This window comes from Bidens hawaiensis, unplaced genomic scaffold, assembly GCF_021521415.1.
Source record: "Bidens hawaiensis isolate Kalapana, Puna unplaced genomic scaffold, B.hawaiensis_p1.1 tig00028781_1, whole genome shotgun sequence".
Lineage (NCBI taxonomy): Eukaryota > Viridiplantae > Streptophyta > Magnoliopsida > Asterales > Asteraceae > Bidens > Bidens hawaiensis.
In genome coordinates this window covers 123,230-145,839 of record NW_027505133.1, presented here as the reverse complement: position 1 = coordinate 145,839, position 22,610 = coordinate 123,230, and the positions used below count along the sequence as shown (strand labels likewise).

General features: G+C 33.8%; 1 protein-coding gene across 1 annotated transcript; it reads right to left on the bottom strand.

Annotated features, from left to right (window-relative positions):
• Window positions 1-278: 278 nt before the first annotated feature.
• Window positions 279-22,597, bottom strand: LOC143610967 (receptor-like protein kinase ANXUR1). Its single transcript, XM_077085302.1, has 5 exons — window positions 22,279-22,597; window positions 21,084-21,177; window positions 18,754-18,991; window positions 18,474-18,623; window positions 279-287 (listed from the first exon to the last, which is right to left on the bottom strand). Exons 1-5 carry the CDS (start codon window positions 22,595-22,597, stop codon window positions 279-281), a joined length of 810 nt encoding a protein of 269 aa, XP_076941417.1.
• Window positions 22,598-22,610: the final 13 nt, after the last annotated feature.

The following is a 22,610-nucleotide window of genomic DNA, read 5'->3' as shown; positions in this document are numbered from 1 at the left end:
ACCTTCTAGTAAAACCTCAAAATCATGATCATCCTCATTATTGAAGAACCGGTACAGTTCAATCATCATCCAGTTATCGTCTCTCCATGATGCGAAATACGCATGTAAAGTATCATTCTCCTTTTTGTACTTCAAGTTGACATACTTTACTTGAAGTTTTGTTAGGTTCACCAAATTTGAAAACCAGAAAAATCCCATAATGGACACGTGGTGTTAAAAACTGAGCATTTATCTGGATTTGGATCTTTAAATTTGAAATATCCGTTATAACCGACACTCTATCGAACCTGAACAAGTAATAGAATATTAAAGTTTAGATAAATATTTTTCTATAAAATGATAATTACAAAGGAGAAAACAACAAAAAAAATGCATCATAAAAATGCAACATATAACTATTTTGTTTACAATTACAGTTTATTGTTTTTTTTTTATATATAATATATATAACTATGTTGTTTTATAATCACAACTATTCAATTGCAACATTCTAACTACACGATAACAACACATAATTGTAATGTGTTACGAGCGCATAAAATGATAGGAGCATATAACCTATGCTTGTAGAACCAACAACGTACATGTTACACGTTCTTATCGTTTCCTAGGCTTTTAAGGTAAAACAAACTAGTTCAACTTTGTACCAGAAAATAATCTCTCTGTCATACAGAGAGAGAGAGAGAGAGAGAGAGAGAGAATTTTAAGTAATAATAATAATATCTAAATCCACCTCTATGCATGCATGTATGTGAGGGAGGGATAAAGGGAGTGAGAGATACCTTGATCTTCGCACACGTCTCCACCTTTGTGAACTCTTGTTATGATATGTAAAGAGCGTCGATGATATCATCTTATTTTTGTTGTTATTGCTATCCAACCAAAGCCACTATTAGACAAAAACAACACAGATTAAGTTCCAAATCGAAAAATAACTTGACATAAATAACTGAATGAAATGACACCAACCTAACAAACCAAAACAATATTGATATTAAATCAAGACAACCTAAATTTATGAATTTTAATTGGTTTTTAACATCTTTATGTCTTCATAGCTACTTATTTGTTTATTATATTATTGCTTCGCTAGCTTTTTATAATTGTAAATTAAAATTATTTTTTGTTGTTTTTTATTTCTTTTTATTGATTAAGTAGGTTAGATCCTAGGTTACACAACGACGAAAAATATATAAAACTTCATATATATATATGTGTGTGTGTGTGTGTGTGTGTGTGTGATATATATATGTTAATGAACTGTACACGTTAGATAATCTAGCATTATAATTATTATAAGGTATCACATTATTGTTTTAATTAAAATATTCAATATACAAAGAAAGATAGAGAAAAATAACAATTTAAAACATAATTTTAAGTTATGCCATATATTTCTAACTAGCTTATACCATGAAACAAAAAAGACATATTAATTAAAACTTCATCATCTACTAAAGTCATATGTTGTAAATTATGAAGCGTAAACATGTAGATGTTGTAACATAAGTTGTGTGCTAAAAAAACAATTTTTAATAAAATTATAAAAACATTTAAGTACACAACATAAAGAATGTTGAAAATATGAATAAAACAATGATATATAATTATAATTTTTATTAAACTGCACGTTTAATAAAGCAAAAAATATAATCTAAACCTCGTGACTTAAGCCACCATTTCAATCGAAACATCCATACATCCAGTCCAAACGTTCATAAATAATTTCTCAAAATCTAAAACAAATAGCAAAGTCTCAAAATTTTAAAAAATAACAATGAAAACAATCAATTGTCTTTATTACTCAACTACCTTTACAAACTCGTGTATTACACGGGATAAATTAATATAAAAATTACAATGAATAATTTAATACAAAAAAAAGATAATTAAGTCTCTTTATATTATGTAAAAAATGTATTACAAATATAATCGTTTTGAAGCATCAAATATATTTAAATTTAAATCGAGAATATGTTGTTCTACCATCGGTATACAATAATGAAGCAATGACACTGAAAGCAACATTTAAAACAATGAGTCATTTCGATGAAAAAGATGTAAATAAAGTCTTTTACAAAAATGTTATCCATTCCATACCGGCCATAGACAAAAAAAACACCAGATTTTCATTTTTGAACATCTTTCATGTTGTCCTTATAAACACATTATTGTTCGACTATCACAATAGTCTTATAATAAATATAAAAAATGAAAAATTTGTCTATGATTTTTAAGACTTAATATTTGTATAAAAAAATTATTATAGTTTTATTCAATATGAAGATGTCTCAAAAATTGAATGTTAATGTACTCTTTAAACATAAACTCTTATATATATATACACACACACACATTTCAATTTTAAAGAAAGTATATTTATGACACGTAATTATTATATTAATATTTTTTTATACTAAGTATGTTTAGAATATAATTTATGGCATTAATATTCAATCAATAGAAATTGACCAATTAATACGGAATGTTGAATTTATAATCAATATTATATTTAGAACCAATGTTTTTTTTCTTTTCCATCAATATAAGAGAAGTTATTTTGGCGGGAATTTGATAGTGAGAATTAACCTTAGAATGTCATGTGTCCATAATTATTTTCTTTTATTAGCTTAGGTAGATAAATGATTATTATAACAATTTACTTTGAAATCTTCTTCAACTTCAACTTAGAAGTTAATGTTTAAAATTAATGTTCAAATTAACATGTGGAAATTATATAAATAGAAAATTGATGAGTTGGAAGCTTATGTGGACATGCTAGTTGAATGTCATTTGGAAAACTTGTATTGCTTTAATAGTATAGTAAGATGATTGATTTACTTGTCTAACTTCAAAACAAAAAAAATAATTGTTTTATATTATCATTAAAGAAACATTTTGTAGTACTTAACTTGATACAATTGATGAGCAGTTTGTAACAACATTCCTAACCCATTCTTTTAAAGTTGTCAAACTCATATAAAGCAAGGTAAATCTTTAGAAAACCATCATAATCAACTCTCCAATCCATTTGCTATTATATGGATGACTTATATGACAACTAAAGTAAAAACCTAAATATAAGGTCTCAATTTTGATCCATGCCATATAATATATCAACTATCTCTCAATCACCATATCTTATCTTACTATACTAATAAAAGAAAATGTTGAAGCTTAAGTGTCAAGCATATGTTTCTCATAATTTCTAATCTCTCATCTCATTCCTTCTAGTTATCCCTGAGTCATGAGTTAAAATCATTTTGTCAAGTGCGTTATAACATAGGGTGGATTTTATTCATTATTGAATTAAGTATCATTTTCATACTTGAGCTTTGCCCAACTACACAACTTTAGTACCTTTTTTAAACTTCTTGAAAATCAACACCTGGTTATCTATTGAAATCAAGCTATTTTAGTACTTTTCGTTAACCCCATTTGTTTATTCCATTAAATCTACATTAAATTAATTTATAATTATTTTGAGAATCACAATTGAAATAACGGATCTTATTTATATTTATCATTTGACATATCATGTGTAATACACGGGTTCAAAAGCTAGTACTATATAACAAGTCAAAAGAGAAAAAAAATAAAAAAAGAATTTATGGATATAAATAGGGAATAGAATGTGAAGACTTTTGAAAAATAATAGATAAATTTATGAAATGGTGTTTTTAGCTAAATTACAGGGAAAATATGAAATGGGCTGGGAATGCCCTAAATTACTTACCTATCAAGTTCATCATATTTTTCACATTGCAATCAAACAATTAAAGGTTAAAATCACTAATCAATTTGTTTAAAATTGAAAGAATCATTTAACCTTCTGCTATAACATTAACCTACCTAGTGGCGGCCCAACCAATTTAAAGCCTAAAACGAATAAAAAGTGTGTAGGGCTAATATTCTATATTACTCCAATTTGAAGCCTAAAACGAATAAAAAGTTTGTAGGGCTAATATTCTATATTACTGTAAGGATTATGTATGTTTTTCTGTTTGCTTACAATCGTTGTATTACGCACTCAGTACGTTTTTAGTACGGTAAAAGCCCGTTGGGCAAACCCACTTGGGCTCATGAACTGAAAACATTGGAGAAATGGGGACCTATAAAAGGTCACTTTCACCCATCTCTCCACATAACTTCTTACAAAACTTCATCTTTTTCTCTCTGTGTGTTTGCAAACTAAGGTCCGAGATTTTAGTGTTGTTAGTGATTTTCGCTAACTAGCAATACAGATTGATCCGAGTAAGTTGTGAGATCCGCTAATCTCTTGAAATGTAACATCCCGAAATTTCGAAGAATAATAATTATTATATCATTTATTATGATGAAAAAGTTTACTTAAGTTAGTAGAAATAGTAAAATAATAAAGATGGAAAGATAAGTAGATTAATTAGATGGAAGTAATTATGGACCAAAAAGGAAAGATGGGCCTTAGGTCCATGGGCTTAAGAGAGTATAAATACCCCTTATGTCACACCCCGACTAGGTACTTGCGGAAGCGTAATACGGGATTGTAACAGATAACACTGGCATTAACCACATTGTTTATAAAGAAATTCAACAACTAATTTACATCATATTACATTGGTAGGTACTATGTTTACAAACTAGATGAGAATCACATAACCGGTTTACGAGCTTCTTATTCAATATTATATATATCTGCGTCTATTCACAGCTATTCAACTTCATTCCTAACACCAATAACGTAAGCAAATCATTCCACCTTTGCTTTACCTGAAAAACATGTTAAAACGGGGTCAACTACGTCTAGTTGGTGAGTTTCAAGTTTCACGAGTATCAACGAAATCAGTATACGAGTTCGTAAAGTTTACAGTGTGTATGTATACATGTATGTATATGATGTATTATACTAAGCCACAAGTGAAACCGAAACGAGCTAAAACACATGGCCACCGCTGCCCATGCACTCCCGTTGGCATTTAACAGCCACTTTGCCCTAAGTATGTACTATGTCTAACATCACATAGCAGTATGTAACAAGTTTAAATGACAATGTGCAACTGGGTTAACATGTTCCGGCATACCCCACCGGCTCGGTCAGTTGGGTTTGTCAAACCGATAGTACTATCCACACGTCACCGGTACGAAGTTAATCACTTCTGTTTGTGGGGGCTTTCAAGTGTTAGTACTTAGATAATTCACATCATCACGCGTTTTCAAGTATATAAGTATATGTAAACATGCTTTCCACCCTAAAAAGTTCATAACACAGTTTAGAAAGTGGGGGTCGTGAAACTCACCTTATCGTAGTTCGCACAGAAATTATGTATCAATAGGTCAGGTGCCTCGCTAATAGCCCGATTCCTATAAACGGTATCGTATCGTTAATACTAGTACAGTGTTTAGGCTAAATCGGGTTGTATAACTAATCTGGGTATAGTTGTTAGGCCCAGAACATGACCATAGTCTTAGATTGTGACGTTGTATACTATGAAATGTTTAAAACTGGATTTGGCTCAGTTTCAGCGTTTCCCGAGCCTAGCCAAGTTGATCGTTTATGCGTTTCGGGATTAGGTAAGATCACATAAACTTAAGTAAATATATTGATTGATAAAATGATTTGATTTATGAAAGAATTTTAAGGTTTCGGTATATGGTTTGATCGCATGGTTCGTTTCCGTTTTCACACGGGTTTGATTATACAAAACGCGTATAATCCACCCGAATTGTCCGGAATTCTCGTAAAAAGTTCGCTTTTATCAATTTCATTCAAAAATATGATATTTGACCACTTTTGACATTTTGACATACCAGTCAGTCCGTTAAACACAAAACTGCCGGTTTCGTTAAAACAATTATAATTTAAATCTTTGATTAATCTTAACTAAATATGTATTTATATATAAATTATGTAAATTTTTGTAGAAATACATTAAAATATGGAGAATTTTATAAAAATATTTTCAGAAATTTTATGATTAATTATTTATTTATAAAAATTCATTTAATAGGTTATAATCGTGTAATAAATGGCCCGTTTATATCAAACGACCTCCGAAAAATCCGATAATTTTTACAAATGGCCTCAATGTTATTATATAGCCCCTGCAAAATCCCCAGAACCTAACTCTTTTGACAAAATGTCTTGGGTTCAAACCGAACTTTCAAACCGTAAAAACGTTGTATTCATGTTCTAATCCGCGTTTTTGACCAAAAAATGTATATGTTCCTGGTTTGTAAACATGTTTAACATCAAAACATGATTTTACTTGATTTTTATGGTTTTTGGATGGTAAAACATGTTTAAAACTAATCAAGGATTAATTTTTCATGGTTAAACTATGTTAATCATGGTTAAAATCAATGTAAAAATCAATATTTACCTTAGGGTTTTGATAAAGCTTGATGAAGAAGAGTATGTTCTGCTGATTTCAGGAATTTTTTTTTATAAATATCTTCTTAATATTTACATATATATTATATTGTAAAGGGGTGGGCCTTCCCCCTTAGTTGCGGCCGCAAGCATATTAAGCCCATTGGGCCTCCTTTTTGGCCCAATGGTGCCTCGGTATTCGTGCCATACGTAAACGTCGGTCCAAAATTTAATTCGGGTTCGGTTTTTTTGCAAGAAAACTAATTCGGGTGCGAAAACCAGCGCGAAAACGAGTGTTTTTCAGCTTCTTTTTGTAAAATAAGAAAAACGTACTGACTCGTTGTAAAATTCTAAAATATTTTCACGAATTGCTTAGAACATGTCATATAAGTGTTTTATAAATCTTTTTCGGCCTAACGGATGCTACAATGCTCGTTTTGATATCAACGATTGCATTTAAGCTTATAGCATATCGATAAACGAAACATTTTACGTTTAAAGAGTTTTAAACGTACTGGGGCCTAAATATCAATATGTTAGCCTCTATAATATATATATAACTCGTATATGACCCCTAAGTATGTATACGGGTCATAATTAGTATCGGTCGGTTACTCGTTTTAAGCACTACGAATTAACCGATTTATCGTTTACTTGCTACATAGTGAATATTATATACCTCGTTTTGTCACGAATGTCACACCTTAAACCCTAGTCTTTTCCATTTTCCATCCATCTTATTCTCCCTACACCTAAAACACACATACAAACACTCCATTTTCGGCAACAAGTAGAAGAGAGAGATCCAAGACCAAAACCAAGCCAAATATTGATAGATCCTTGATATACAAGCTAGATACAAGATTAGAGTCTATAAACAAGTTAAACCACAACCTAAAAACGTTCAAAGGTATGTTCTTGATCTTTAAAGATTATGATTTTATGAACGGTTAGCCTTGAAAATGAACCATCGGGTCTAGATGAACCATAAAGTAGCAAACTTGATGCTTAAAATGGACTTAATGAAGTAAAGAACGTTTTATGATTAAAGGTTCGAGCTTTATGCTAGAAACGGACTAGATTTTGATGAGGGAATGATAACGGATGTAAAACGGTTAAGGAGAATGGGTTATAGATGGCTAACACGAGAGTTCTCGGTCAAACATAATGGTTCTCAGCCAGGACGAGTTCTCGGTCAAACATAATGGTTCTCTGCCAGGGTGTTCTCGGTCAAGAATTCTCGGCCAAGTTCCCTGTTGGGCTTTGGGCTGGATCCAGTTGGGCCCAGATGGGCAGTTGGGCCCAGATAGTGAACACTGGGGCCTGAAACAACTAAGCCCACATCATGCCAAGCCCATATCAAATTTAAACAAGCTAGCCCATTATCCTAAGTTTAGTAATTAAGCCCAACTTAGAAAATACGTTAGTTAACTAGATACCGACTAGATTAATTATACGGTTAATTAACAGATATATATTTAACAGTTAGCCGTGCGCAATTAAAGAAGGAGATCACGATTAACGGTGAACGCAACAGAATCCAGGTGAGTTTCTAGCCCCATTTCCTTGTTACGTTTTTGGAGTTGTGTGCATACTCAATGTGAAATGTTAATACAATTACCTTGAGTGGTAAGTGTATGCCATAGATGATTTATGCGATGAATATTATATTGAGGTTATGAATGAATACTTGTCGACGCGTGAACGATCTTCGGATATTGCACATATCGCCAAGGAAGATGATTATAGCTGTACGTATGGTATAGAGAAGCAAGTGTATGAACAGTATGCGAATCCTATGTCTGATATAGTAAGTTTGGATGGCAAATCCCTCTAACTTCTATTGGATATAGACCCGGGAAGTGATAGTGTAGATAAGATCCGTGGATCTTATTAGTGTTCCTTATATGGAAATTTAATAGTAAAGTATATGCTCCTTACATGGATATTAAATAAGTAGTGTATATATAATGTTCCTTCTATGGATAGTATACGGTTCCTTCTATGGATAGTATCATGTTCCTTCTATGGATAGTATCGTGTTCCTTCTATGGACAGTATCGTGTTCCTTCTATGGACAGTATCGTGTTCCTTCTATGGATAGTATATTGTTCCTTCTATGGATAACATTGTGTTCCTTCTATGGATAATATAAAGAGTGTTCCTTTTATGGAAGTAATTATGGACCAAAAAGAAAGATGGGTCTTAGGTCCATGGGCTTAAGGGAGTATAAATACTTCTTAAACCCTAATCTTATCCATTTTCCATCCATCTTATTCTCCCACACCCAAAACACACATACAAACACTCCCTTTTCGGCCGCAAGTAGAAGAGAGAGATCCAAGACCAAAACCAAGCAAAATATTGATAGATCCTTGATATACAAGCTAGATACAAGATTAGAGTCTATAAACAAGTTAAACCGCAACCAAAAAACGTTCAAAGGTATGTTCTTGATCTTTAAAGTTTATGATTTTATGAACGGTTAGCCTTGAAAAGGAACCATAGAGTAGATCGGGGTCTAGATGAACCATAAAGTAGCAAACTTGATGCTTAAAATGGACTTAATGGAGTCATGGTTGGAAACGACTAGTTAAAGAGAACCCTAGATCTAGTAAAGAACGTTTTATGATTAATGGTTCAAGCTTTATGCTAGAAACGGACTAGATTTTGATTAGAGAATGATAACGGATGTAAAACGGAGAATGGGTTATAGATGGCTAAAAGATCAAGTTTGGACCGTTAACCATTATTTTGGAGCCTAAAATGGACTTGTTGAACTGAAAACATCAGACCTGGGGGTTCTCGGCCAAATCTGAGAGTTCTCGGTCAACCCAAATGGTTTTCGGTCAGCAAGCAGTCAACACGAGAGTTCTCGGTCAAACATAATGGTTCTCGGCCAGGACCAGTTCTAGGTCAAACATAATGGTTCTCTTCCAGGGTGTTCTCGGTCAAGAATTCTCGGCCAAGTTCCCTGTTGGGCTTTGGGCTGGATCCAGTTGGGACCAGATGGACAGTTGGGTCCAGATAGTGAACAGTGGGGCCTGAAACAACTAAGCCCACATCATGCCAAACCCATATCAAATTTAAACAAGCTAGCCCATTATCCTAAGTTTAGTAATTAAGCCCACCTTAGAAAATACGTTAGTTAACTAGATACCGACTAGATTAATTATACGGTTAATTAACAGATATATATTTAACAGTTAGCCGTGCGCAATTAAAGAAGGAGATCACGATTAACGGTGAACGCAACAGAATCCAGGTGAGTTTCTAGCCCCATTTCCTTTTTATGTTTTCGGGGCTGTGTGCATACTCAATGTGAAATGTTAATACACTTACCTTGAGTGGTAAGTGTATGCCATAGATGATTTATGCGATAAATATTATATTGAGGTTATGAATGAATACTTGTCGACGCGCGAACGATCTTCGGATATTGCACGTATCGCCAAAGAAGATGATTATAGTTGTACGTATGGTATGGAGAAGCAAGTGTATGAACAATATGCGAATCCTATGTCTGATATAGTACGCTAGGATGGCAAATCCCTCTAATTTCTATTGGATATAGACCCGGGAAGTGATAGTGTAGATAAGATCCGTGGATCTTATTAGTGTTCCTTATATGGAAATTTAATAGTAAAGTATATGCTCCTTACATGGATATTAAATAAGTAGTGTATATATAATGTTCCTTCTATGGATAGTATATGGTTCCTTCTATGGATAGTATCATGTTCCTTCTATGGATAGTATACTGTTCCTTCTATGGATAGTATCGTGTTCCTTCTTTGGATAGCATTGCGTTCCTTCTATAGATAATATATAGAAGTGTTCCTTCTATGGATAAAGTATATAGAGTGTCCTCTCTATAGAGAATACATATAGTATGGATAATAGTTATAGTTCTTTTAATAGATATTATGTGGCGTTCCTATTATGGATATTTATACAGGGTTACAGTAATAATACCTGGTTTCGGATACGTGTAGAAATGTACGAGAATGAATTGTATGTTGCTTGATTAACCAGAACTCACTCAGCGTAGCTGACTTTTAGTATGCACACAGGTATATATGTTTATCGAGATGGCATGAGGATGACACATGACATGGAGTGAACGGATGGCATCTGAAGATAGAATAAATGATGTTTTATGTTATGGTTTTAAATGAAAGATCGAATGCTTTGCAATAAATGATTGATGTTTATGTTCCGCGGAAGGTTTTTAATTAACTCTGATTTGTAAGAACTGTCCTTATGAGTAAATCCAACGTCCAAATGTGAGGCACCGGTAACGGGGCCTTACATGAAGTTTTTGAAGATTGCTGAAGTTTAGCAATTAAAGTTTGAAGATTTTGAAATTAAAGATGGAAATAAAAGTATTTGTGATTCGTCTCAGGTTCATGAATCCATATTCACAGCTGTCTGAGGGCTGTAAATCATCAGATATGGCTTATTTAATGTTGTATGTTGAAAAAAATAAAAGGCTTTTTATGGTAGTGTTCCTATGAAAGATTGTCACAGTGAAGACCCGAATGAGGTTTTTCTTAGATCTGGGGTGTTTTTTCCTTTGACCTCCGTACACACAGTTGTGTGTGCGAGAAAAACAAGTCTATGAATACCATATCTGATAACACTTATTCGTAAATCGCGGCTAGGGTTTATGTGATGAACCAAGGTAATGTCCATGGAGGTGTTGAGAGATGATATTTGTTGAAGAGACTGGATGGTTTGGTGGTTGTGAGTGGGGCTCCTGATGGTGCCGGTGAGAGAGGCTGTGGTTGCTGCCATTCTAATGTTAGAGTATGGTGGTGGCTGTGACCTAAAACAAGTTTTCGATGATGGTTAGCTGGTCACCACTGATATAGTGAGACTGTGGAGTTTGTGGTGGAGACCGGATATGATTGGTTAATGATTGTCCGATATATGAGAGGCCGGTGACAATGGTTATCAGCGGCACTCAGTAACGGTGTTTGGATAGTGATTGAACGGATCACGGTTTTCCGACAAAGGATGCATGTGACCTCAGTTGATGTTTGGTGTTGTCGGATTAAAATTTTGCGGCTAGAAGCGCCCATATGATCACCATTGATGACTGTGATGTAGGGATGAGATCGGGACCGTATCGGTACCGACCGGTCCCGGTCCCGAAAATCGCGGATTCTTGGTACCGGTACCGAACCGAAATAATTCATTCGGTACCGGTACCGGTACGGGACTGGGACGGTACCGATATTTAAGGTAAAATTTCGGGAAAATTCGAGAAATACCGGTCCCGTACCATACCGGTACCGGTACCGAAACTCAAAACGTTGGTACCGATTCGGTACCGACGGTACCAAATCAGTACCGATTTCGGTACCGGTACCGGTACCAGTCCCGAATTTGCCCAACCCTACTGTGATGATTGATGATTGTATGTGAGGGTTGTTATTTAATCTGGGTGGTGGTGATGTTCGATTACGGGTCTTGGCTCGAGAACAATTTTCTCGCAGGTTAATGATGATGATGTTGACGGCTTACATTAGATAGCCTGGGTTTGCATCACCTTGGTTAACAAAAATCTGGTACTACACTTTTCTGGAAATCGTTAACTTTGCCCAACAAGTTAATTTGTTTCGTTGGGGCTTGTGATAATGCTTCTTGGGCCTGTGTTTGGATCTAAATATGCATGGCCTGTTCCAACAATGTTTGGTTCGATTAAAATGGCTTGGGCTTGGTGCTTATTTTATATTCCCACACTATGCTTCAGTTTATCGGGTGATTTGTGAAGATGCGAGACACGGGTTGACAAAGTTTTGATATCACAAGTTAAGGGGTGATTGTAAGACCAATAATTTGTGACTTGCGATATTAATATGGCGAAACTCGTAATTTATTTATGATCAAGCTAATATTTAAAGTGGTGAACATGTCGTTCATTGCAAGGAGCTTCTGTTGTTTATATACAGACATGATTTGGTAAGAGATGTCCTTTGTGATGTGTTAAAATGAGTTGCGATCTTGGAATAAAAAACTCTGTGAATTTCGTTTCGGATCCACTTCAAGGGAGATCTACTCTATAACCAGTAGATGCTCTTCTGTTTGGATGGGCATGGGGGAGAACAGTTGTATAGACCTTACCGGAGTATCCCCTTGTCGGGCTTAGAGATACCGGGTTTGTAGCCAGGCAGTGTTGAAGGTGAAAACATGAAAAATTGCTAAACATGAGAAAGCATGTGCCGAGAATCAACACATCTTCATTCCTTTTGTTTTTGACATATTTGGGTCTCTTGCCCTCAAAGCTATTACGTTTCTAAAATATTTCAGCGGGTCGTTCACAGTAACTCATCGACACCAAAGACTTATAACTTTGCTTTCAATAGGATCGGTTTTTTCATTCAAAAGGAGGTGACGACGCAACTTATTGCCCGTTTACCCACCTCTCTATTGTAATTTAGTTCTTTTTTTACGTTATATGAATGAAATATTTTATTTAGTGAAAACTAGTCTTTTAACCTGCGCGTTGCGCCGGGGCAGGGGTAAAACCTAAGCGTTGTCGTTCCTAAGCATTGAGGCAGTAAGTCAAAGAGAATTTGGTCGGTTTTGTTTTCGTGCATTAATGTACTGGAACTAAACCAAAAAAAATTATAAAAATTGAGGTGGACCAATGGAGTAGTGTTGGTCGGTAAAACCTAACCTTTGTCAATTCCGAACATTGAGGCAGTGAATCTTCACATATTCGGTTAGTTTTTGTCACATTCATTACGGTACCGGAACAAAAACAACAATAAAACGGCATTCGATTGAATTTTATTGCTTTTGTTACAAACTAAAACTTAAAAGAACAAAAAAAATGAAGTGGGCACACCTGATTGGTGCCACATGGACCAATAAGGGTCCAGTGGTACCAAACCTTTCAATTGGCTTTAAGAGATGACGATGATGGTGTTTGGAGAGCGAATGACCGGATCACTGTTTTCCAACAAAGGGTGCTTTCACACCCCGAAAATCTTAACTTAACACAGCGGAAGTCTTAACTTTAAGTCGTTCGGGTTATGACAGATGCCGATAGTCAACAATAATAGACATTTAATAATAAAAGCATCATCTTTTATGCTATGGTTCGAAATCGGTTTCGTTGGTTTTGAGCTTAAAAACGAACCGGTTGTCATTTTTACGAAACTTTTAGTTTTAAATTATCTAGAACACTTTTTATATAGTTTTTAGTCAAGTTTTATTGGTTTTTCAATAAAAATGTTTTGGTTTTTATTTTGTTGCCAATTTCTTAAAAATGCCAATTTTTAACGTTTTCGTGTCGGTTTTCGCGACACGAACCGTGTTGGTTTAAGTTTTGCTATTCTTGACTTTTCTTATACTTTAACTTATGTTAAATATAAGAATATTATGACTTTAGGAGCTGTTTTAATTCAGTTCCAAAAACTCATGTCGGTTCACCTTAAAAGTCGAACTTTCCGACCGTTAAAGTCACCGACAAGCTATTTAAGTCACAATGTCAAAACCAAACCATTTGGTACAACAAATATACATATAATAACAAATAATATATCATCATATACATGTTTGATCATCTAGCACCAAGTATGCACACAAACCAAATTTTTAACTACACATGCTCAAGCCTTAGCTTAAGTTTTCAACTATACAATATACATGTTATTTCTATATTTCTACAAGGTGTCTATGTACCAAAATTTCCAGATCTTAATAACCCATATTAACCTCTTATTTCATCCCATTATCATCTTTAAAACAAACACATTCTTGATTCTTTAACAACAAAGTTTCTATTACTAGTAAGTGGCAATTTTTAATAACCTTATTATCATACTAACAATGTTTACAATATAGTTTACTAAAGTAATCCTAACCACAAGTCTTTAATCATCCAAAAAGATTATGTTCACTTATCATCTTGCAAAACATCTTGTACAATTTACAAAGTTTCTTTTATTAGTAAGTTTAACACAAACTCTTGTTTATCTAAGTTATCATGTTCCATGCATCCTAGTACTTCTAGTAGATTTTATTCTTTTCCATATGTCCCATTCAATCACTTAGTTTGTCATTTTCAATCCATATAAGACAAGTATGAGCTTTATGATCAAAATCAATTTTTTGTATTACTTGCATGTGTAAGTAACTTTCCAACAAAGTCAAATCCCTACACTTTTGTCAACCCTTTTCCAAGATCCTTTCAAAACCATTATTATTATTACTTACAACTTTTTCAAGTAATCAAGTATGTGGGTTTTCAAAATTATCATTCTTTCTTTAACCATTTTACCATTTAACAAGCTTACAACTTCAATCCAATACCAAAATCAAAACTCACGGCCTAACATGGGTATTTTTACTCATTATCCATCTTTGATCTTTTGGCCATTTACACATTTACTTCCAATATTAAAACAATACCTAAACCCATTTGTTAAACAAACTCAAGTAACATCAATATGGACAATCTATACAAGCTAAAATGCAACCATAACAAGTCCTATAATCAACAAAACCCATCTTATACATTCCTATGTAAACTCACGGTTCACACATATGCATGTATATATCCATATTATACCTACATGTACACTACCAAGCATACTAAAATCAAGCTTTAAACATCAAATAGCAACTAATATACACAAATCTTTGAAGTGGGTTACCTTGGATTTCGAATTTGGTGCCTATGGAGGTGATAATGTGACCTTGTGTTAGCTATAATCCTTTCTTTGGCTTCCTACTTCTTGTTATTAGCTTAAACTTCCACCAAAGATCTCCTAATCAAGTGTTGTGTGTTTAATAATTTGAAAAGATGAGATTGTAAGGTGGTGGTGGGGTGGCCGGTTATAAGAAGAGAGAAAGAGAGGTATAGGGTGATGTGTTGTATGGGGTAGAGTGTGTAGGTGGATTAATGGGAAGCTTCCAAGTATTCTTCAATCATTGCATACCTACATGTAAGCTTATCATTGGTGGGTTTGGGAGGTGGGTTGGGTTATGTGTAAGTGACGGCCGAGAGAGATAGGTGAGGGAGAGGGAGAGGTGGTTTTAAATAATGACATGTGATAATATCTAGGTGTTAAAGTTTAACGTATCTCGTAATTTATCTAGCCAAACGACTTCCGTTTCTAATAATTTTTATCAGACTTTGAGCGAAATTAGATTACAGTCAATGTCTGCCTAAAAACATAATTTTCTGATAAACTTAATGTCGGGCTCTTAAGGTGTCCTCTACTGGCTTTCGGTTACTTATTTTCTAATTTTTGCGATTCGAACCTACTAAAATTAAGTTTATACACTATCTCTAATATTCTAATATAAAATTAAATTTTTCGAGGTCATCTTGACACGTTTATGATTTTATCCGTTTTGAGATATTACCCGGTGTCAATTTGCACAGTGTCAGCTACACGACAAAATTGAACTTTTTCGGCTTCCATATTTTAAAATTCAACTAAAATCAAAAACTTTGGCTAAAAATATTATTCCTATGTATTTATTTTACTAATTAATACACGATTACGGTTAAGATAATTACCAGATTAGTCTAATTTTTGGCGGTTGTCACAGGTGCATGTGACCTTAGTTGATGTTTGGTGCTGTCGGATAACAATTTTGCGGCTAGAAGTGCCCTGCACCACTGATGACGATGATGATTGACGACTGTATCTGAAGGCTGTTATTGAATTTGGGTGGTGGCGGTGTTCGATTATGGGTGTTAGCTGGAGAACAAATTTATGGCAGGTTGATGAAAATGATGTTGACGTCTTACATTAGATAGCTCAGGTTTGCATCACCTTGGTAAACAAAAATCTGGCACTACACTTGTCTGGAAATCGTTAACTTTGCCCAACAAGTTAATTTGTTTCTTTTGAGCTTGTGATAATGCTTATTGGGCCTGTGTTTGGATCTAAATATGCATGGCTTGTTCCAACAATTTTTGGTTCGATTAATATGGCTTGGGCTTGGTGCTTATTTTATATTCCCACACTAGGCTTTTATGTTGGGTTGCATATCTAACCAAAGAAAAACAAAATTGATCGTATTTTCATAATTGTTTGACCATGTTCAAAGCTTATTATTTCTATATTATTTTCAAGGCATTCGAAAAGTTGGATCCGAAAGGTGAAATTCAAACGAATTAATAAGCTTCGTCATTCGACCATCGAAGCCGGTAAATATCAAGAACGATTCATGGATATCCGAGCTCATGTCAACCTATATTGCTTAATATCCGAGAGAATGGATAAAGAAGCGAGAACTCCTTCATGAATGAAATTTGGTAGGTCATACTTTGAGGGTTGAATTGAAACGAAGAGGCTTTAGTTTATCGGGTGATTTGTGAAGATGTGATACACGGGTTGACAAAGTTTTTATATCACGAGTTAATGGGGGTGATTGTAAGACCAATAATTTGTGACTTGCGATATTAATACGGCGAAACTCGTAATGTACTTATGATCAAGCTAATAATTAAAGTGGTGAACATGTAGTTCATTGCAAGGAGCTTCTACGGTTTATATGTTGACATGATTTGGTAAGAGATGTCCTTTGTGATGTGTTAAAACGAGTTGCGATCTTGGAAGAAAAAACTCTGTGAATTTCCTTTCGGATCCACTTCAAGGGAGGTCTACTCTACAACCAGCGTATGCTCTTGTGTTTGGATAGGCATGGGGGAGAACAATTATATAGTCCTTACTGGAGTATCCCCTTGTCGGGCTTAGAGATACCGGGTTTGTAGGCAGGCAGTGTTGAAGGTGAAAACATTAAAAATTGCTAAACATGAGAAAGCATGTGTCGAGAATCAACACATCTTCATTCCTTTTGTTTTTGACATATTTGGGTCTCTTGCCCTCAAAGCTATTACGTTTCTGAAAAACTTTCAGCGGCTCGTGCACAGTAACTTATCGACATCAAAGACTTATAACTTTGTTTTCAGTAGGATCGGTTTTGTCATAAAAGACAAAACTCCAGATATTTGAGATCTTTCTCTTTGAATAATATCTTATTCCAGCGATGGTTTCATTAGATATCTTACAACTAGAAGCGCTCTTTTTTTCGATCCAGTCTTTCCACCACCGCAAACCCCAGTTAGATTCAGGCATGTTACACTTTTTAGTTATTGGGATTCCTTATTTCGATTCAACAATGTATAGATAGGTCCTTGATTTGGATTAAGGGATTCTTGAATCCTTGCTTTTTTATAGGAATAAATGGAAGAAAACGGATTGAAATTAGCGCGATCTGATCCATTCTCAGAAATCAATCATGAACCCGGCAGATCGTTCATTTTTCCTGTATATGAAATAGGTGACTTCGCTAAGTCAATTCTTAGAAAATTTCTAATCAAACCATTTGTCCTTATTTCAACAAAGGAAGCACAGGCCTTTTCGATCTTTTTGTCTCAAAAGAGAATAGCGGCACAACTTATTTTCCGCTTACACACCTCTATATTGTAATTGGATCTTTTTTGTTTCAATATATGAATGAAACCTCTTATTTAGTGAAAATAAACAATTAAGAGATGCTGTTTGATAGGCTAGCAATATGTGCCACAAGATATAATCGTATTATAACGTGTTTTTCTTGATCCGCAACTTTTACAAGATATCATTGGGCAAAGACACCATTGATAGCAATAAAAATTAATAACAAGATCCGACAAAAAAAAACAAAATTAAATGACAAAAATAAAGTTAAGCCATTTAACCTAGGTATATGTTGAAATTAAACGTTTTGATTGATTGGATGTTAAAAAATTAAATAATAATAATAATAACAAAAAATATATCTAAATAGAAAAAGAAAAAAAATACATTTCACTATAACATCCACGGGCAAGTTGTACTACCCACGAAATACTACTCGAGAGTTGAACTTAATGGGAGTACCCATGGAAGGGGTTGGTGTTCTAGACTTCTTGGACAACCCATAAGGTGTCATATTTTATTTCTATTAGGAAATTGCACAGTTTTCTAATATGGGTATTGTGAAGTTAAAAGGTTGTCTTTTCAACAATCCATCAGTTAATTAACATCAAATTTGACATACTAGATGAGATAGAAATTTAAATTGCTAGAATATAAACAAAAAAAATGAGATAAGAGAACGAGTTATTTACCACTTTGTCTTTTTGAATGAAGATTCCTTCAGAAAACATGTTATAAAGACGCTCTTTCTTTTCAGTGTCGCAAATCTCAGGGGTTCTAGACTGTTGGAATATCTCTTTGTAGTCACTGGGTAGTTTGGCCTCCCAATTTTCCCAATCCACCTTTTATATTAATCAAACACATTAAAACATATTTAATTTCTCAATTTTCTTAATGATACGTGAGAATTTTATTCTAGTTTGATGCACATTCCCAAAAAGAAAGCCACTTTTATAAAACAATGCTACTTACTTGGAGTTCCAACTCTTTTCGAAGTTGTTCTTGCACGTCACTTGCTGTTGGCCGCATATGTGGATCATCGTGTAAGCACTTATAGGCAATATTTGCAAATGTAGACAACGATTCCGCCATTATATGTTGCTCCTTTATACTCTCAAACACCAACTCATCAAGTTCGTTTTTCTCATAGTAGTTTTTAGCCAAAGGAATGAGGTATTGATGGTTATTGGCACTGCTTGGGCGTGCCAATCTGCCACACAAAATCTCAAATAAAACCACACCAAATGAATATATATCATCTGCTTTGCTTATTGTACATATTTTACCCGTTTCCATGCATCTTGGGTCAATGTTTCCTATAGGCTCCCCGATGACGATGTCGTAAAATTTCTTATTATTTGGCCTTATCAATTAAAGCCCAAATGAAGTAATTTTTGCTGTTGAGTCCCAACATAGTAATATGTTATTACTTTTGATATTCCTATGTAACACCCCCTCTCGTCTTAGAACATCTCCATGAAGAAATCCCAACCCATTTGCAACATCAACGCATATCTTAAGTCGTTTCCTCCAATTAAGACTACTTTTGTTCAACCATCTATCGAGATGAAGGATTTGATTTAGGCCTTGCGAGATTGCCGGTTCAAATGAAGTAATTTTTGCTGTTGAGTCCCAACGTAGTAATATGTTACTACTTTTGATATTCCTATGTTACTTTTGCTGGATTATAACAATGAAGGATTTGATTTAGGCCTTGCGAGATTGCCGGTTCAAATCCCGAGTCCAATCGGGTTTTTGTCCCACCGTGTGTTACGCCAGAGAGTTTTGCTCTTGTGGTAGCATAATGGCTATCAATGGCAGCCGACCGTATGGTTTCCCGATAGAACGCCCAAGCCAAACTTTGAAGTCAGCGTATAACCAGTAAAAACATCATAGTTTAGCTAGAGCGGGGCAATGGATCTCTCCAAAATTAAATAGTGCAACAACCTAAACACACAAAGGTCATTGTTCTAAAAATTCACATAAAACAAATGGGTTTTCTGGTCTCGATCTTTGATTCTTAGCAATGTAGTTATAAAAACATATAAAAATCAAAATATATATATATTAATTGTAACAACATATGTTATAAAAACACTAAAAGAATCAGTATAAAAGAAAACATTTATTATTGATTACGAATAGTTAACTAAGACGATTACAATTATGTATATGAGTTTGGATCAAATACAAATGAAATTAACGTGCTAATTGCGAAAATCAAATAGATTAATTATATATACAAGTAGAATAATTATGTAATTTAATTATAGAGTAATTATTTAAATACTCTATGAAAATCAAATACAATAATTATATATACAATTAGAGTAATTATGTAATTATTTAATTATAGTGGTAGCATACAACAACAACGTACATGTTAGCGTACGTCATTAAAGAATTGCCCAGTTTTGTGAAAATCACCGTACGGTACGGTGGAGCCCACCTTACGGTACGATGCAGGAAGATATGGTTCGTGAAATACCGAATTTTGGATAAAAATAATATATTTTTAGGTTTTGGAAATATCTTTTGGCAAGCGGCTTAAGGGGTAGGGTAACCAAGGGTGATTTTGGGGGCATTCTAATCACTCCAATCATGTTTCCTTAAAGTGAATCAATATTTTAACTTGTCTTCATGTGGCAAGGTTAAACCACTCCTCCACTTCAAATGTAGGTTATTGTATGTGAATTGTATCTATATTATTGGATTGAGTGTTGATTGATCATTCAGTTAATCTAGCTTTACTTTGTTTTGTTTTGAATAATTAAACAATTATTTCTCTGGGATATTCTTTTTTTAATAATTATTTTTTTTTGTATTCATCAACATTTGTTATTATGTTCTTATCATCATTAAACCGTTTATCATTAATCATTAATAAGCATTAAGGTTTTATATTAACAACTTGGTAATTAGGTAGACCGTGCCCAGTTGTTTCAATTCATCAAATTATGTACTATGAATCATCGCAAGCAAATTACAGTGCTTAGTGATTATTTATCAGTGGAGTCATGTCTATGTGATCATCCATTTGATAGAAATTACAATTGCTCAGTTAATTGCATTACCTAACCTGAAGTGTTGTCATCCTTTTCCAAAATCGTTTTACAATCAAAAGTTAATCGTGTTTCTCTCAACGAATCAATTTAAAAACTGTTTGACATTGTTTTTTTTGTCTTAGTGTAATTAAGTAGTGAACAATGAATTGTAGTAACAATTTCCACTGATTCCCTATATATGTGACATCTTACTTGCATTTGCTAGTAAAGGTAATTTCAATAAATATTTTTGATTACCTTTCATCATCGATCAGTGTGAAGAGTGAAACCGGTGACAGAAATATCACGTTATTATTATCGGCCAACTTAAAAAATGTGAAAGTTATAAAATCTAATTTAGCAAAAAATAAAAATAAAAATTTGCGAATTAAATCGAATTAATTGATTTAATTCGAATCAAATGAATCGTGTCTAATTCGAATCAAGGTTTAAAAAAAACAAAATATGAATAAATCAATTCTATTATTTTGAGTTTTTGAACTTCGATTCGTTAAACAACCTTAGATACAGCCGGACATAGGTGGTTCTACATTACAATGAGAGGTATCCGGGTATACCTCTCAACTTTTTTGCCGAAGTACAAAATTAGTATAGAGTTTTTTTTCTTCTATGTTTTATGTATTCGAATCTCCCTAAAAGCAAAAATTACAATAATATGAAATTTTCTTCAAAATCTGCGACTATGCTTGACTACAAACTCTTTGGTTTTGTTACATGTGTTGGTGTGTATATATATATATATATATATATATTATTTTATAAAAAGTGTTGGAAGCATATTAAAGTAAATTTGGGTGGCAGCCCATCTCATAGTGAAAGTTGGAAGCCAAGAAACCAAATGCCTATGAAAGGGTTGAATATATGTGTTATCTCCTGATGCATTGTTAAATTGTTGAAAACGAAAGGATGTTTTCAAATAAAACAAATTACTTAAAATTGTCTAACGTTAAATCTATAAATTTGTGAGAAATATATTTTTTTCCAGATAAATTATTGAGTTGTAAAATAATTAAAGAAAACTTACTTGGATTTCTAGTGCCTGCTTAAGTTGGATTACCACTTCTCGTGCCGTTGGCCTTTCTTCAATCTCGTCATTTAAACATTGAATGGCAATCCTTCGATATATTTGCAGAGATTGTGGCACAATTTCTTCATTTTTACTCTCAAACATCAGCTCATCGAGTTTTCCTTTCTTATAGAGGTCTTTTAACTAAAGTGCCGAAAGCATAACCTTTGCTCTCTGGTTCAAGTGAAGACGCCAATCCCTGTAACATGACCTCAAATAAAACTATACCAAAGAAGTATATATCCCATTCTTTACTTGACAAAACCTCTATCTTTTGATTCGTTAATTCATTGTAAGGTGAGGGTACTACAATACAGCCATTCAGGGTGGGGCTCTGGCATTCTTTTTCATCTACTAAAGTTATACCTGTATGCCACAAACTAATTTTGGCATTCATGTCAGCATCAAGTAGAATGGTGCTACATCGGATGTTACTAAGAATCACCGCCTCTCCTGTTACGGAACGTCCTTCATGTAGAATATCCAAACCAGTTGCAATGCCAATACATATCTTAAGACGTTTACCCCATGTAAGTTGAGGGTTATTCAAATGCATGTCAAGACTTCCACTCAATGCATGCTCATAAACAATTAATATATTTTCTTCTTCCTCACAATAGCCTAAGAGACGAATGATATTCTCATGTCTGTACTTCCTTCCAACTTTCAGCTTCACTTCATACATAAATGCGTAACTT

Excerpts from the sequence above, each read along its gene's own strand:
- LOC143610967 (XM_077085302.1), bottom strand. The coding sequence starts at position 22,597 with ATGTATGAAGTGAAGCTGAAAGTTGGAAGGAAGTACAGACATGAGAAT. Across the intron at positions 18,992-21,083 it reads ACACTGATCGATGATGAAAG|ATTGGCACGCCCAAGCAGTG; the intron begins GTAATCAAAAAT and ends TTTGTGTGGCAG. Across the intron at positions 18,624-18,753 it reads GAAAAGAGTTGGAACTCCAA|GTGGATTGGGAAAATTGGGA; the intron begins GTAAGTAGCATT and ends TTAATATAAAAG.